General features: G+C 37.2%; 1 protein-coding gene across 7 annotated transcripts in view; it reads left to right on the forward strand.

Annotated features, from left to right (window-relative positions):
• The first annotated feature begins 6209 nt into the window (after window positions 1–6209).
• LOC104092489 (protein DETOXIFICATION 42) overlaps window positions 6210–15818 on the forward strand; it is a 42980-nt gene continuing 33371 nt past the window's right edge. The window contains exons 1-15 of one of the 7 annotated variants that reach the window (XM_070188050.1): window positions 6212–6423; window positions 6745–6860; window positions 7428–7549; window positions 7625–7864; window positions 7987–8168; window positions 8277–8345; window positions 8686–8821; window positions 8948–9044; window positions 9179–9279; window positions 9962–10125; window positions 10712–10783; window positions 10873–10989; window positions 11082–11177; window positions 11695–11816; window positions 11903–12249. In XM_070188050.1, the coding sequence (XP_070044151.1) occupies window positions 6790–6860; window positions 7428–7549; window positions 7625–7864; window positions 7987–8168; window positions 8277–8345; window positions 8686–8821; window positions 8948–9044; window positions 9179–9279; window positions 9962–10125; window positions 10712–10783; window positions 10873–10989; window positions 11082–11177; window positions 11695–11816; window positions 11903–11945 (1632 nt within the window). In that variant the 5' untranslated portion in view covers window positions 6212–6423; window positions 6745–6789 and the 3' untranslated portion in view covers window positions 11946–12249. Of the gene's footprint in view, window positions 6424–6471; window positions 6571–6744; window positions 6861–7404; window positions 7550–7624; window positions 7865–7986; window positions 8169–8276; window positions 8346–8685; window positions 8822–8947; window positions 9045–9178; window positions 9280–9961; window positions 10126–10711; window positions 10784–10872; window positions 10990–11081; window positions 11178–11694; window positions 11817–11902; window positions 12250–15430; window positions 15451–15818 lie in introns of those variants that run through there. The other 6 variants (XM_070188051.1, XM_070188052.1, XM_070188054.1 and 3 more) reach the window with 6 other exon arrangements.

Genomic DNA, 15818 nt, shown 5'->3' on the forward strand with positions numbered 1-15818 from the left:
TTTAATTGACATATTTTTCTTATTAGTTCGTTCAAAAAAGAATGATATATTTTTATGTTCAAAAATAATTTACATTAAACTTTTTATGTTTTTACTATATCTTTACTAAGAAGTTTTTATAGCCATATAGATATCATGTCCCTTTAAGCTTTTAAAAATCTTTTTTTTCCCTTAAATTTTGTGTCAATTCAGATATAACTATCATCTAAATTAAAACTGAAAAAAAATGACAAACATGTCAACTGTTATGAATATATTATATTATGGATGTTCATTTAGTACTCCGTTGTAAATAAGCTTCCTGAAGAAGTTTATCCATATGAGACTCCGCCATAAATATATTTATCTATTTAGTACTCTATTGGAAATAAGCCTCCTGAAGAAGCTTATCCTTTCGGTACTCCTTTATGGATAAATATTACCCATGATAGAAGATTATCTATATCTGGCACAAGCAGCTTACACAGCAGCTTACAAGCAGCTTACACAACAGCTTACAAGCAGTTTGCAGTAGCAGCTTACACAGCAGCTTGCAGTAGCAGCTTACACAGCAGCTTCCTTTCTTCTATAAATAGAGGAGAATTCAGTTCATTATGTACATAAGTTTGAAGTTTGAATAATATATCAGTTTCTCTTTATACTTGTCTTTACTTTACAGTCTTTATTTTATAATACGTTATCAGCACGAGACTCTGCCATCTCGAGAAAATACTTTGAGAGTATCAGAGGTACGAACTTTCTTTTTCTAAATAATGTCAAATCTTTCTAAACTTGAGTTTGTAGCCCTGGATATATCGGGCAAATGCTATATGTCTTGGGTGCTTGATGCCGAAATTCATCTTGATGCGATGGGTCTGGCAGACATCATCAAAGATAAAAATCAGGCATCAAACCAAGATCGTGCCAAAGCAATGATATTCCTACGCCATCACCTTGATGAGGGCCTGAAAATGGAATATCTTACTGTTAAAGATCCAGTCATACTGTGGAGTAATTTGAAAGATAGATATGACCACCTGAAGATGGTCGTTCTTCCACAGGCACGTTATGATTGGATTCATCTAAGGCTACAAGATTTTAAATCTATCAGTGAGTATAATTCTGCTATGTTCAGAATTATTTTCCAATTGAAATTATGTGGTGATAATATTACTGATCATGATATGTTTGAGAAAACTTTTACCACTTTTCATGCCTCGAATATGCTCCTGCAGCAGCAATATCGAGAGATGGGATTCAAAAAGTATTCTGAACTTATCTCACATCTTCTTGTAGCCGAGCAACATAATGAGCTATTAATGAAAAACCATGAAAGCCGACCTACTGGTTCTTGTCCATTCCCTGAAGTGAATGAGACGAACTTCCACCAAGCTAAACGTGGAAGAGGACGTGGCCCCAGTCGTGGTCATGGCCGTGGTCGGGGAGAAAACTCTAATCATGGTAATAATAATGCACCAAAGAACCCTCCTCACCACCAGCAGTGGAAAAGAAAGGAACAAAAGCATGAAGCGGTGCAAACAGCAAAGCTAGAAAATGCATGCTATAGATGTGGAGGAAAAGGGTACTGGTCACGTACATGCCGTACGCCAAAGCACCTAGTTGAGCTATATCAAGCTTCCCTGAAGAAGACAGAGAAAAATGCTTAAGCAAATTTTATTTCTGAAGATAATTTAGACTTCATGCATTTGGATGTAGCTGATTACTTTGCACTCCCAGAAGGAGAAACAAGTCATGTGATCGGTAGTGAATATGTAGAGATGTAAATATTTTAATTTTTGTTGTTTGTAGTAGATAGTATGGTTATGTAATTATTGTACATAAATAAAAGTTATGCTTTGATAATAATGTTTACTATCATATTTATTTTGTTTATGTCATTTTGAAGAATATGGATAATCCTCAAATTATTTTTGGATCAACGACCAATCATGAAGATATTTGTGTAGTTGATAGTGGAACAACTCATGCCATATTCAAAGATCAGAAATACTTTTCTTATTTGCATAAGGAAAAAGCAAATGTTTCTACAATTTCTGGTAATATAAGTTTGATTGAAGGCTCCGGAAGAGCTATTGTATTTCTGTCTAAGGGAACAAAACTTATTATCGACAATGCATTATACTCCTCCAAGTTCCGAAGAAACTTGTTGAGTTTTATAGATATCCGTCGAAATGGGTATCATGTTGAGATAATAGATGAAATGAATGTGGAATATCTTTGTATTACAAATAATATTTCTGGCCAGAAATGCATTGTAGAAAAGTTACCAACTTTATCTTCTGGCTTATATTATTCAAAGATTAGTACAGTTGAAGCACACTCTATCGTAAACCAGAAGTTTACTGATTCAAATGCTTTTGTGCTTTGGCATGGCCGTTTGGGTCATCCTGGATCAATAATGATGAGACGAATTACTAAAAATTCAAGTGGGCATCCATTAAAGAACCTGGAGATTCTTACAAATAATGAATTTTCTTGTGATGCTTGTTATCAAGGCAAAATGATCACTAGACCATCACCAATGAAGGTTGGCATTGAGTCCCCTACCTTCTTAGAACGTATACATGGGGATATATGTGGACCTATTCACCCACCAAGTGGGTTGTTTAGATATTTTATGGTCCTAATAGATGCATCTTCAAGATGGTCTCATGTGTGCCTATTATCATCTCGCAACCTGGCGTTTGCAAAGTTATTAGCCCAAATAATTCGATTAAGGGCACAATTCCCAGATTATCCTATAAAGGCTATTCGCCTTGATAATGCTGGAGAATTCTCATCTCAAGCTTTTGATGATTACTGTCTATCAGTTGGGATAAAAGTTGAACATCTGGTAGTTTATGTTCATACTCAAAATGGCCTTGCAGAGTCATTTATTAAACGACTGCAATTGATAGCAAGACCACTACTTATGAAAACAAAACTGCCCACTACTATTTGGGGCCATGCTATCTTGCACGCAGCATCACTTATCCGTCTCAGACCAACACATTATAATAAATATTCTCCGTCACAATTAGTTTTTGGTCATGAACCAAATATTGCCCATCTACGAATTTTTGGATGTGCTGTATATGTGCCAGTAGCACCACCGCAGCGCAGTAAGATGGGCCCCCAAAGAAGGTTAGGAATATATATTGGGTTTGAATCACCCTCTATTATTCGCTATCTTGAACCATTGACGGGAGATTTATTTACTGCTCGATTTGCAAATTGTCGATTTGATGAAACAAATTTCCCACAATTAGGGGGAGAGAAAAAGGAAATCAAAAGAGAAATTGTGTGAAAAATTTCATCATTATCTCACTTTGATCCACGTACCCCTATATGTAATCAGGAGGTCCAGAAGAATATCCATTTACAGAATATAGCAAATCAAATGCCAGACGCATTTACTGATTTGAAAAGGATAACTAAGTCACATATCCCTGCAGAGAATATGCCTATCCGAATTGATGTCCCAGCAGGACCATCTATTAGCATGAGAGCTAGTGAACCTAAAGCACGCCTGAAGCGTGGTAGGCCTGTGGGTTCTAAGGATCGAAATCCTAGAAAAAGAAAATCGACAAATGATCAAAATGATATTATGAAGGGATCTCCTGAAGAGACCCAAGATCTAATTAGTTATGAGATTCCTGAAGAAATCAATAAACCCGAGACTCAAGTGAGCGAAGAACTTTTAATAAGTTCTACTGGTGATGGGATTAATTTAAATCGATCTGAAATAGTGGTGGATAATATTTTTGCATATAATATTGCACTTAACATTATGCAAGATAGTGAGGATTTTGAACCCCGATCTATCGAAGAATGTCAACAAAGATCTGATTGGCCAAAATGGCAAGGGGCAATTCAATCAGAATTGAACGCACTTGCTAAAAGAGAGGTCTTTGGACCAGTAGTCCAAATACCTGCTGGTATAAAACTAGTTGGTCATAAATGGGTTTTTGTGCGAAAAAGGAATGAGCAAAATGAAGTTGAAAGATACAAGGTTCGCCTTGTCGCACAAGGATTCTCACAACGACCTGGAGTCGATTATGAAGAAACATATTCACCCGTTATGGATGCCATAACATTTCGATATCTCATCAGTTTAGCCTTACGTGAAAGGCTTAAAATACATATGATGGATGTGGTTACAGCTTATCTGTACGGGTCATTTGATAATGAGATTTACATGAAAATCCCTGAAGGATTTAAAATGCCTGAAGCATATTCAAAATCTCGGGAAATGTACTCAATCAGATTACAAAGATCTTTGTACGGTTTAAAACAATCTGGGCGCATGTGGTATAATCGCCTCAGTGAATATTTGTTGAAAGAGGGTTACATAAATGATGTTATTTGTCCATGTATTTTTATAAAGAAAATGGCATTAGAATTTGTTATGCTTGCTGTTTATGTTGATGACATAAATCTTGTTGGAACTCCAGAAGAGCTCCAAAAGGCAGTTGAATATCTTAAGAAAGAATTTGAGATGAAAGATCTTGGAAAGACAAAACTTTGTCTTGGACTGCAAATTGAATATTTAGCAAATGGGATCTTTATGCATCAATCTGCCTATACAGAAAGGGTCTTAAAACGCTTTTACATGGACAAAGCGCACCCATTGAGTACACCAATGGTTGTTCGATCACTTGAAGTGAATAAGGACCCGTTCCGACCTCCAGAAGAGGATGAGGAACTCCTGGGTCCTGAAACACCCTATCTCAGTGCAATTGGTGCACTTATGTATCTTGCTAATGCTACAAGGCCTGACATAGCATTTTTTGTTAATTTACTAGCAAGATATGCTCTTCTCCTACACGGAGATATTAGAACGGGATTAAGCATATATTGCGATATTTAAAGGGAACTCTTGATATGGGTTTGTTTTATGCTAACAAAGATAGTGCAGATCTTGTTGGTTATGCAGATGCAGGTTATTTATCTGATCCCCATAAAGCTAGATCTCAAACCGGGTACGTGTTTACATGTGGAGGTACTATCATATCATGGCGCTCCACAAAACAATCTATTATTGCTACTTCTTCAAATCATGCTGAAATAATAGCCATTCATGAAGCAAGTAGGGAATGCGTATGGTTGAGATCAATAATTCATTTTATTCGAGAAAAATATGATTTGGAATGTGAGAAAAGACCCACAATTTTATACGAAGACAATGCTGCATGCATAATCCAATTGAAGGGAGAATTTATAAAAGGAGATAGAACGAAGCACATTTCACCAAATTATTCTACACACACGATCTTCAGAAAAATGGTGACATTGATGTACAACAAATCCGTTCAAGTGACAATCCGGCAGATTTATTCACCAAATCTTTACCAACTTCAACTTTTGAGAAGATGGTATACAAGATTGGAATGCGGAGACTTAAATATTTGAAACAAGGTTTTCATCAGGGGAGTAAAATATGCGATGTACTCTTTTTTCCTTATTAAGGTTTTTTCCCACAGGGTTTTCCTTATAAGGTTTTTAATGAGGCAGCTAGCAATGCGTATTACTAAATATGTGTACTCTTTTTCCTTCACTAGGATTTTTTTCCCATGGGGTTTTTCCTAGTAAGGTTTTAACGAGGCACATTATCTTTTAATGAACATCCAAGGGGGAGTGTTATGAATATATTATATTATGGATGTTCATTTAGTACTCCGTTGTAAATGAGCTTCCTGAAGAAGTTTATCCATATGAGACTCCGCCATAAATATATTTATCTATTTAGTACTCTATTGGAAATAAGCCTCCTGAAGAAGCTTATCCTTTCGGTACTCCGTTATGGATAAATATTACCCATGATAGAAGATTATCTATATCTGGCACAAGCAGCTTACACAGCAGCTTACAAGCAGCTTACACAGCAGCTTACAAGCAGCTTACACAGTAGCTTACAAGCAACTTACACAGCAGCTTACAAGCAGCTTGCAGTAGCAGCTTACACAGCAGCTTGCAGTAGCAGCTTACACAGCAACTTCCTTTCTTCTATAAATAGAGGAGAATTCAGTTCATTATGTACATAAATTTGAAGTTTGAATAATATATCAGTTTCTCTTTATATTTGTCTTTACTTTACGGTCTTTATTTTATAACGTCTAACTATTTAAAGAAAGTGACTAGTAAGGACTTCCAAGACGTGTTTTCTTTCTTGAAATACATCGTAGACACGTGTCAGAGCCAACTTCATGATTTTGGTCTTCGAGCAATTTGAGAAACAAAAGAAAAAAGAAGAGAAACTTTTGCATTAAAGGAGTGTTGTCTTCCTCTCATTTGCATCTTTAATTTAGGTCCATTAATAGTATGGTACTTTTTAGTGAACAATGAAAAGATTTTATTAAATTTAACACAATTCTTTTTCCTTTAAAGTTGAAGCTTCTCTCTCTTTCATTCCATTTTCCAAGCTCAAAATATTCTTGTAAGTTGGTATTTACTCGGTATATCTTTCCACTTGAATTTTCTTGGGACTTTTTCTTGTCAAATGAGTGAAACTTCTTTCTTTGTTTGATCTTAATTAGATTTGAAACTTAAACTTCAAATTCAACTTTCTTGGAAGCGAGTTGTGACTTTGCTGTATCTTCCTTAACTTTTTTCCATTAATACAAAAACATGTACATATATCATATATGAGTGTTTTAAGTTGTTAAAGGGGTCTTGTTGTGGGGGGGGGGGGGGGGGGAGATGTACATTAAATGTATTTTAAGAAAATCTGAATTGTATTTAATATTGTGAATTTACCATTTTCAGTAGAGGGGAGTGGAAACCATTTTCTTGGTTGAGTTAGCTATTAGTATGGCAGAGAAAGAAGTTCCATATTCAGATAATGGAAAAATCCCACTCTGCATTTTCTTTAGGGAAGCAAGGTATTTCTAAGTTTTTTCCTTGTTCATATTTGTGATCATCATTATAAAGAAGATGTACAACACTATTAGTCTATTTTAATACGTTTTTACATGTCGCAGGTAAGTTTGTTTTTAAGGTTATTAGTTCCAGTTTTAAGGATGGTTAAATGTAGTTATCTTTTAGGTGATCCGATAGTTATACTCAATTACTTTCTTGAAAATCTATTAGATCAATTTTTGTTTTAGATTATGAACTTGCTCATTCGAAGGGGAGCCTTGGAACGACGGTAAAGTTGTCTACCGTGTGACCTATAGGTCAAGATTTCGAGCTGTGGAATCAGCTACTGATGGGTAGGCTGCCTACATGACACCTCCTTGGGATGCGGCCCTTCCCCGATCCTGCATAAATGCGGGATGCTTTGTGCACTGGCTGCCTTTTTCTTATGGACTTGCTCATTCCTTTCACATAGTGCTATATGTACTAATTTAATATCCCTAAGAGACTTTTGATGTTTTTGATATGTTTAGATTTTCACAAGTTACTGGTAGTAATATATTTCTCTTTTATTCATTGTGTGGCATGAGCAGATCAGTATTTAAATTGGATGAGCTAGGCCAAGAGATTGCAAGAATAGCCATCCCTGCTGCACTAGCTTTAACAGCAGATCCTATTGCATCTCTTGTTGATACAGCATTCATTGGCCAAATAGGTATTATCATGTAAAATTCATTAGACTTACCATTTTACAGTAACAGATTATAACCATCAAAATTTACTGATATAGGTCCTGTCGAGCTTGCTGCTGTGGGAGTTTCGATTGCTGTTTTTAATCAAGCGTCGAGGATTGCAATATTCCCACTTGTTAGTGTCACTACATCTATGGTTGCTGAGGAGGATACCATCACAAAAGTAAGCCCCGAATCACGAGACACTGAGAGCCAGGATCTACAATCACAAGAAGCCGAAGGATTGGATACAGAGTCCCAATCAAACAGTGAAAACAAAGAGCTCATACCTCAAAGTAGTAAGTAGGAAATCCATGTTCAACATGTTTTTTTTGTCACATTATGTAGAAAAGTTTACATGTAAGTTCCTTCCGCTTTGTGATAATGATATTCACTTCCGTTTTATCAATTGATTTTGTAGGGAGTATGTACAAGTCCGAAACGATAGCTACCACCTTTGAAGTTTTGAAGCCAAAGCCGGAAAAGAGGCACATTCCATCTGCATCGTCTGCATTAATCATCGGTGCCATCCTCGGCTTCATCCAAGCAGCTTTTTTAATTTCTGGAGCAAAGCCTATATTAAACTTCATGGGAGTCAAATCTGTGAGTAAAGTTCTTAATAAAGTAGCAAAAGACACAAATTTTTGTCGAATGATATGCAAAATTTTACCTATGTCTACTTTTTCTTTTAGTTTTCTTGGGCCGAGGAAGGGATCATACAGTTGGCCAGTATTTACTGCCAGTAATCAAGACTTAAATTTGAACGATTCTATCTTTAAGGTTCTTTGCGCTAAATTCATCTTGAAATGGGATCTTTACATAAATAGCCGGCCGAATTCACTGTTTAGTTTTCCTAGCCAGTATACATAGATTATACTGTGATTATGCACGGTTATAAACATATTATACATGGATTGTACATATATTATACGTCTGCCGGCTTTCAGCGGTTGAGTGAGCGGCTATTTATTGATTCTTCTTTTGCAATTATACATTCAACATGTACTACTATATATTTGCGATCTTTCACATATATCTATCCGTGTCAAAAATACTAGGATTAGTTGAACCTGTTGAATATATGGTCAATCCGCCTCCGTTAATTCCTATCATATTATAGGGATCACCTATGTTAAAACCTGCCCAAGAGTACCTGAAATTGAGGTCACTCGGTGCACCAGCAGTTCTTCTCTCATTGGCGATGCAAGGAGTTTTCCGAGGATTTAAAGATACAAAAACTCCACTTTTTGCAACTGGTGAGCAACTAAGAAATTGAATCAAGCTTCCACAGATAGATAAAGTTCAAAATTCAGTTAAGAAACATTTACTTCTGTTTGAAACTTAGTAAGTAAAATCTAACTTAGTTTCTGTGTTATCATCAGTGGCTGGAGATTTGACAAATATAATTTTGGACCCTATATTCATTTTTGTATTCCATATGGGCGTCAGAGGTGCTGCGATTGCTCATGTAATTTCACAGTGAGTAGATTATCATGTCTCCCAAAAGACAAAAATTGTGAGAGAACAGTTCTCCAATATATCATTGCTTTACAGAAAAGTATTTTGGTAAATGGTAAGATGTAGATTCTTACGTATATGACTTCGTCGTGCAGGTACCTAATTTCAGTAATACTTTTTTGGAGATTGATGGAACAAGTTGATCTTTTACCTCCTAGTCTAAAGTATCTGCAATTTGCTCGATTTCTTACAAATGGTGAGCTTCTCTCCGATGTTGTTAATGTTTACTACAGACAGATATACAACAAAAAATGTTCTGCAAATTTGTTATAATGAGGCTTAAGAAATTCTTAAATAATATTTTTGTATCGTGATAGGTAGGCTGTTTCCCTTTTTTCAGCTTATCTGTTTTCTGATTATTTTTACCATGATTTTGCAGTTATCTGAACTAGAAACTTTTGGTTCATAAAAATTAATGATTTCAAGCTGCAGACTCTCTGTAACAAGAAATTTGATCGCTTTTTATATCACATGTCACCACATTCGTGTTCCTCCGTAAATAACATTTTGTTGCTTTGGCAATTGCAATATGAAGTTGAAGTGAGTATTGACAGCTTTTTAAGATTATTGACAAATGCATTGTCTTTCTTTTATTTTAGTAACTGTAACCTATTTGCTTTCTGATACATAGTCAGCACAAATCATCAAAGGAAACATTACTTCTGTGAAACAAACATTAAGTTAATCTGAGATATCTCAAGTTTTGAACTTTCTACTATGTTTTTCTCCCCGAGATGTTGAAATTCTTTAGTGACCAGATTTCGTTCTGCTTTTCAATCTTCTACTAAATAGTATAATTTTTTAATGCTCAAGTATAAAGATGAATTAGTGGATTAACTTCTCTATCTTTTTTCTATTTTTCTCTTCTGGAATTTCAGGATTTCTATTGTTAATGAGGGTAATAGCAGTTACATTCTGCGTAACATTAGCTGCATCATTGGCCGCAAGGTTAGGACCAACCGAAATGGCTGCATTTCAGGTCTGCTTGCAGGTTTGGTTGGCTACATCTCTTTTAGCTGATGGGTTGGCTGTTGCGGGTCAGGTGATATAGATCTTCCTTTCATTTGCTAAAAGCCAGTTTCTATCAACTGTCTCGAATAATAAAACAGCCAGATGCTACAAAAAGATCTATTCCAAATGCTTAAGTAATAAAGTGGAAGAATGTCTATCCTAAAATTTTACTACCGTATTGTCCTTGAATTCCTGATGTACTGAAGAAAGGTCGCAATTATTCCCTCTCAAAATAACCTGTCACTATATGCACACCTATAGTTGTTGCAACATCAACAAGGCTTTCGCTACTAGAGTGTCATTTCTCGAAGCGAGTTAGCACCTTACATTGTTATTCGCTACAACGCAGCAAATTATTCACTTTCGAAGCCCAAATGTGAATCAATAATTAGTACTACTAGCCTCAAACGTAGATTTCTAATATTAATCTTTTCTGCAGAAACAATATAATTGACAGATGAATAAGTGTTATCTGAGAGATATTTCTTGATTCATATATTGACGCAGTTTGTAGCGATAAGCCGATAACTATTATTTTAATCTTCTAGCCTGTAAAATCATCAGCATTAAGAAAATGTATCAAAATTCGGAATTTTGACCTTTCTTTATCATATCAGGCGATACTAGCAAGTGCGTTTGCTCAGAAGGACTTCAGTAGAGCTACTGCTACAGCATCAAGAGTATTACAGGTAATTAGGTTGTTCCGTAGTAGATCTGAACATATCCTTGATTTCAGTAATGTAACTATTTTTGACCTTAGAATTCTTGAAAATTGCAGTTGGGATTAGTTTTAGGATTGGTGCTAGCTCTCATCCTTGGAGTTGGTTTACACTTTGGAGCTAGATTATTTACAAATGACATCAATGTCATCCACCTAATTGGCATTGGCATACCGGTATTCGCCATATCCTAATATGCTTGTCAGTGCACTTTAACTACCTTTTCAAATAAGCTATGTATTTGGAACTCACAACTTATTTATTTCAGTTTGTCGCAGCAACTCAACCAATCAATGCCCTGGCCTTTGTCTTTGACGGTGTAAACTTTGGTGCATCTGACTTTGCATATTCTGCCTACTCGATGGTAATTAGCTCACATGACATTCCTTTTTTCTGCTATCGACAACGAAAAGCAAACATGTTCTCCTCAAGTGGCGCAAAAGTTTTTAACAAAGAACAATCACTATAAAACTTTAACTATATTATGGTAAAGATCGCAGTTTTGGAATGAAGAGGAGCCTTGGCGTAACTGGTAAAATTGCTGCCATGTGACGGTCATGGGTTCGAGCCGTGGAAAGCCTCTTGCAAAAATGCTGGGTAAGGCTGCGTACAATAGACCTTTGTGGTCCGGCCCTTTATCGCAGTTTTGGAATGTTACCTCAATAGCACTTTGGTTAAAACTGTCTCCACCAGTCGATGCTTACATCAAAATCCACCCTCTCCCTCCCCTCAAGACCTCCAAAATCCTAATGCAAGTGGAAAAACATCCTTATGACCAGAGATATCTTCCTTGATTATGATCTGAAGACAATGCCAATATATATATTTTCCTTTTTCATTAATTAGTAAATATTTACAATAAAGATGATATTTATGTTCAGGTTACAGTGGCTTTATTCAGCATTATATTCTTGTTCATTCTTTCATCAAGTTATAAATTCGTCGGAATTTGGGTCGCTCTGACCATCTATATGAGCCTAAGAGCTTTTGCAGGCTTTTGGAGGTATGGTTAATTGTTAATGTACTCCAAATAAAGTACTTAGAAGCATAAGGCAATAATCTGTGTGTTTTCTACTTCACCATTTGCAGGATAGGAACCGGAACAGGTCCCTGGAAATTCCTCAGGAGCTGAAGTCTCCGTTAGATTATTATTATATATATCGTACTCTCCTACAAAGCATATTGTACATAACTGAAGCAACTGCTCTGAAATCCTTTCAAGGAGAAAGCAATCTTAGGAGAGTATCGCTGAAGTAATTTTTACCATTGTAGCAGTATTAAATACTCCAATAGTTTAGTGCATTGTAGGGCCGAATAAAAAATGTAGAGATTTTGGGTCGAGAGAGTGGGGTATGAAATATGTATCTAACTGTATTTATACTTGTATTTTTGCCCGAAATACTGGTTAGTGCTGAATCTACGAACCTATTGTTGGATCTGCCGTGGATGCTATGGACGGATGCTATGGATAGAGTGTCCGTTTCTCTTATCTCTTTCTGTTTACCCGTAAAACGGTACAGTTAAATTTATGTGGTTTATAGACAAGCGAATCGATTTGTTACCAAAATGATAAATAAATCAAAATAAAAATGCGACTTAGCGTTGAAATCGAGATAAGACAAAATATAACTTGGTTCCGGGAGCTCTGCTCCCGAAGGCAGTAATAGCAATATTAATAAGCAAGAAATAAAATGTTATTAAGCTTTTGAATAGTATATAGCCTAAGTTTGTCAGAAAATTTGTGTCCCTCTAATGGCTGTTGAACTCACTATTTATAGTTGCACCTAGGGAACTAGGTCCTAGGATCAAGCCTCTGTTAAATGACAATTATGGGGGCCATTGAAGATTGCGTAACAGCTGGCTATGAATGTCATATTCTCTATAACGGATTATGTATTTAATACTGCAGAATATTCTCCATTGAATACTATCGGGTGACAGACATTTATTTGTTTTTATGAGCAACATTCCCTTCGAGAACAAACGAGATTGCTGCCCCCGGACTTGATTTCCACCTGTCTCGCTTTTCATTTGTCTCCGACTCCACGTGTCGCTCTATTATGCAAGTAATTAATATGAACAGATTTTGCCCTATAAAGATAGCCCCCCTGCTTTCCGGTGGCATATCCTTGTGTCACCGGGAAGTTGGTGAAGATACCTTTCTTGGAGGGAAATTCTCTTATCCCCCCCTCCCCCCCAAAAAAAGTTTTTGACGCTTGATTAGACGCACGTCCTTCCGTATTTAATGCCCTAAACACGCATCATCCCACAATTTAGAAATACTCTCATCGGTTCTCGAGTTAATCATGACCATGATTTTAGCCGCCTATTCCTTTACTTATACGCTTCATTCTTCTCCTTTTACACTTTACAATTTTTCGAACTCTCTCAACTTTTCTTATTCAACTCTCTTGTTTTCAACTCTCTTTAACCTTCTTCTTCGTAGAAACTCTTACTTTCTTCTGCTAATTATGGCCTCCTCTTCTAAGAACCCCAACTCTTCAAAGAACAAGAAAAACACTGATGATGTTGCTCCTCCTACGGTGAGCACCATTATCCCCAGAAGGCTTAATACAACCAAAGACTTTGAAGAGAAATATAATAGACCTTTGTGCTCCGATCCTTCTCCGGACCCCACACGTAGCAGGAGTTTAGTGCACCGGACTGCCTCTTTATCGCAGTTTTAGAATGTTACCTCAATAACACTTTGGTTAAAACTATCTCCGCCAGTCTATGCTTACATCAAAATCCACCCTCCCTCCCCTCAAGACCTCCAAAATCCTAATGCAAGTGGAAAAACATCCTTATAACCAGAGATATTGTCACGACCTAAAATCTACTATAGGTCGCAATGGCGTCTAACACCGCCGTCAGGCAAGCCAACAGTGATTTACCAAATTAATTACTCATATAGATATCTTGAAATCATAATTTTTCTTAATTGAACAGTATAAAATAGAATTTACAGAGTGAATACAAATATTTACATGAACCACAATAGTGAACAACTCGTGGGAACCCCTAAAACCCGATGTCACAAGTACATGAGCATCAACTAAGAAATATAATAAAATACAACATCTGCCTGAAATACAAGTTAGACAGGAAAATATAAATAACTCTAATGGAGACTTTGCAGGCTACAAATCGTAACATGAGATGTAGCTCACGGTAAAATCCCCGAAAAGGGTCGCTTCTCTGCGCCCAAAGACCACTATACATATGTATACCTGCAAAACAAATGCAGCATGTGTAGTATGAGTACGTAAATCAACGCGTACCCAGTAAGTATCTAGCCTAACCCCAGAGAAGTAGTGACAAGGAGTCGACATCGACACTTACTAGTGGTCCAATAAGACAAATACAGTAGAAGTAAGCAGATGTGAATCAGAGAAGATAAATGAAGTAGCAAGTATAACACGTGGTACAATCCTCCTCTCAGCAATAACTCAGACTCTCAGCTAGTGGCTACCTCCTCAATCGGAATACATATATACTGGACCTTACGAGATAGGTTGTCACAGTTCAATCAGGAACAAGCTCACAGATATGCTGGCTTCTTGCTAATTATTACGCACAATTTCATAAGAGTATTTTATAGGCGTACAACCTGATCCATCATAACATTACCAAACCATAGATGCATCTATTTTATTGCCGAGGCGAACGGCCCGCTCCCATGAGAGTGTGGTACATAAATTCCACATTGGCGTACGACCCGATCCATCATAGCATGCGCACTGCCGAGGGTCGAACGACACGAACCATAGATATATCTATCCTGTCGAGGCGAATAACCCGATCCCATTAGAATAAGAAGCTTTGACGGGTCCTCGACCCCACTCACGAATAGTCATGTGAGTTATAGATTTATAAGGGAACATTTTGATGAGAACGCATAACGCGGGAGAATCTCGTAGGAGAGTACAATTAAATTCGCGGCTTATCATGAAGCCCGTCAAATCTCTACAATAGCAAGCCTATCACTCTACGCAAGTTTAGTCTCAAGTCGTAATGTAAAATAAGGGAATTTATAAAGCAATAGACATCTCAAATAGTACAATTATAGCATGGCGGGAACCTAAGTCTACCCGGACATAACATGAATCTAGCTACGCACGGACTCTCGTCACCTGGTGCGTACGTAGCCCCTTCAACAAGTAACACATAACAAATACATCACCTAGGGGTCGTTTCCCCCTCGCAGAGTTAGACAGGAGACTCACCACGCTCCGAAGTTCCATAACCGGCTCCAACGCCCCTAACACCTCAAACCAAAGCCTGTCGATCCAAAACTATTCAAAAACGGTGCAAACCAATCAAAAGATACTCTAATAACCATAATTAATCAATTTAAAAAAATTCTCAACTCCGCTCAAAATGTCTATAAGATCAATCCTCGGGCCCACGTGCCCGGGTTCCAAGTTTTTTTGAAGATAAACTTTACCCATAACACAACGAACTCAAATATATAATTTATTCCAAATTCCATGTCCAATTTCGTGGTCAAATTTCAAAAATACCAATTTCTAGGTTTTTCTTCAAAATCTCACAATTTCTACCAAATTTCATGTTTGAATCCATATAAAAACTATGTATTTAACTCACAATATGAAGAAATCACTTACCTCATTATAGTTGATGAAGATGGCACTCCAAAAGTGCTCCAAAATCGACTCTCATGGACAAAATGAGATGAAAATGGGTCAAACCCCCGTTTTAAAGAAGCCTCACTACCCAACACCAATTACGCTTTTGCGGCGAGAAGGTTGCTTCTGCGACATCCGGTTATGCGGCTCCAAGTCTCACACCTGCGAGAAACCAAGCCAAGGTCGCGGGCCGCATCTGTGTCCCTCATGCGCATCTGCGTCCCTCATGCGCATCTGTGCCCACGCTTTTGCGCTACCCGCTCTGCAGGTGCGGTCCCGCTTCTGCGACGAGATGACCGCATCCGCGGTCTCAGCACTGCCCAACAAAAATCTGCATCTGCGTCCCTCTTGGCCGC

This window comes from Nicotiana tomentosiformis, chromosome 11 (genome assembly GCF_000390325.3).
Source record: "Nicotiana tomentosiformis chromosome 11, ASM39032v3, whole genome shotgun sequence".
In the NCBI taxonomy this organism is placed as follows: Eukaryota; Viridiplantae; Streptophyta; class Magnoliopsida; order Solanales; family Solanaceae; genus Nicotiana; species Nicotiana tomentosiformis.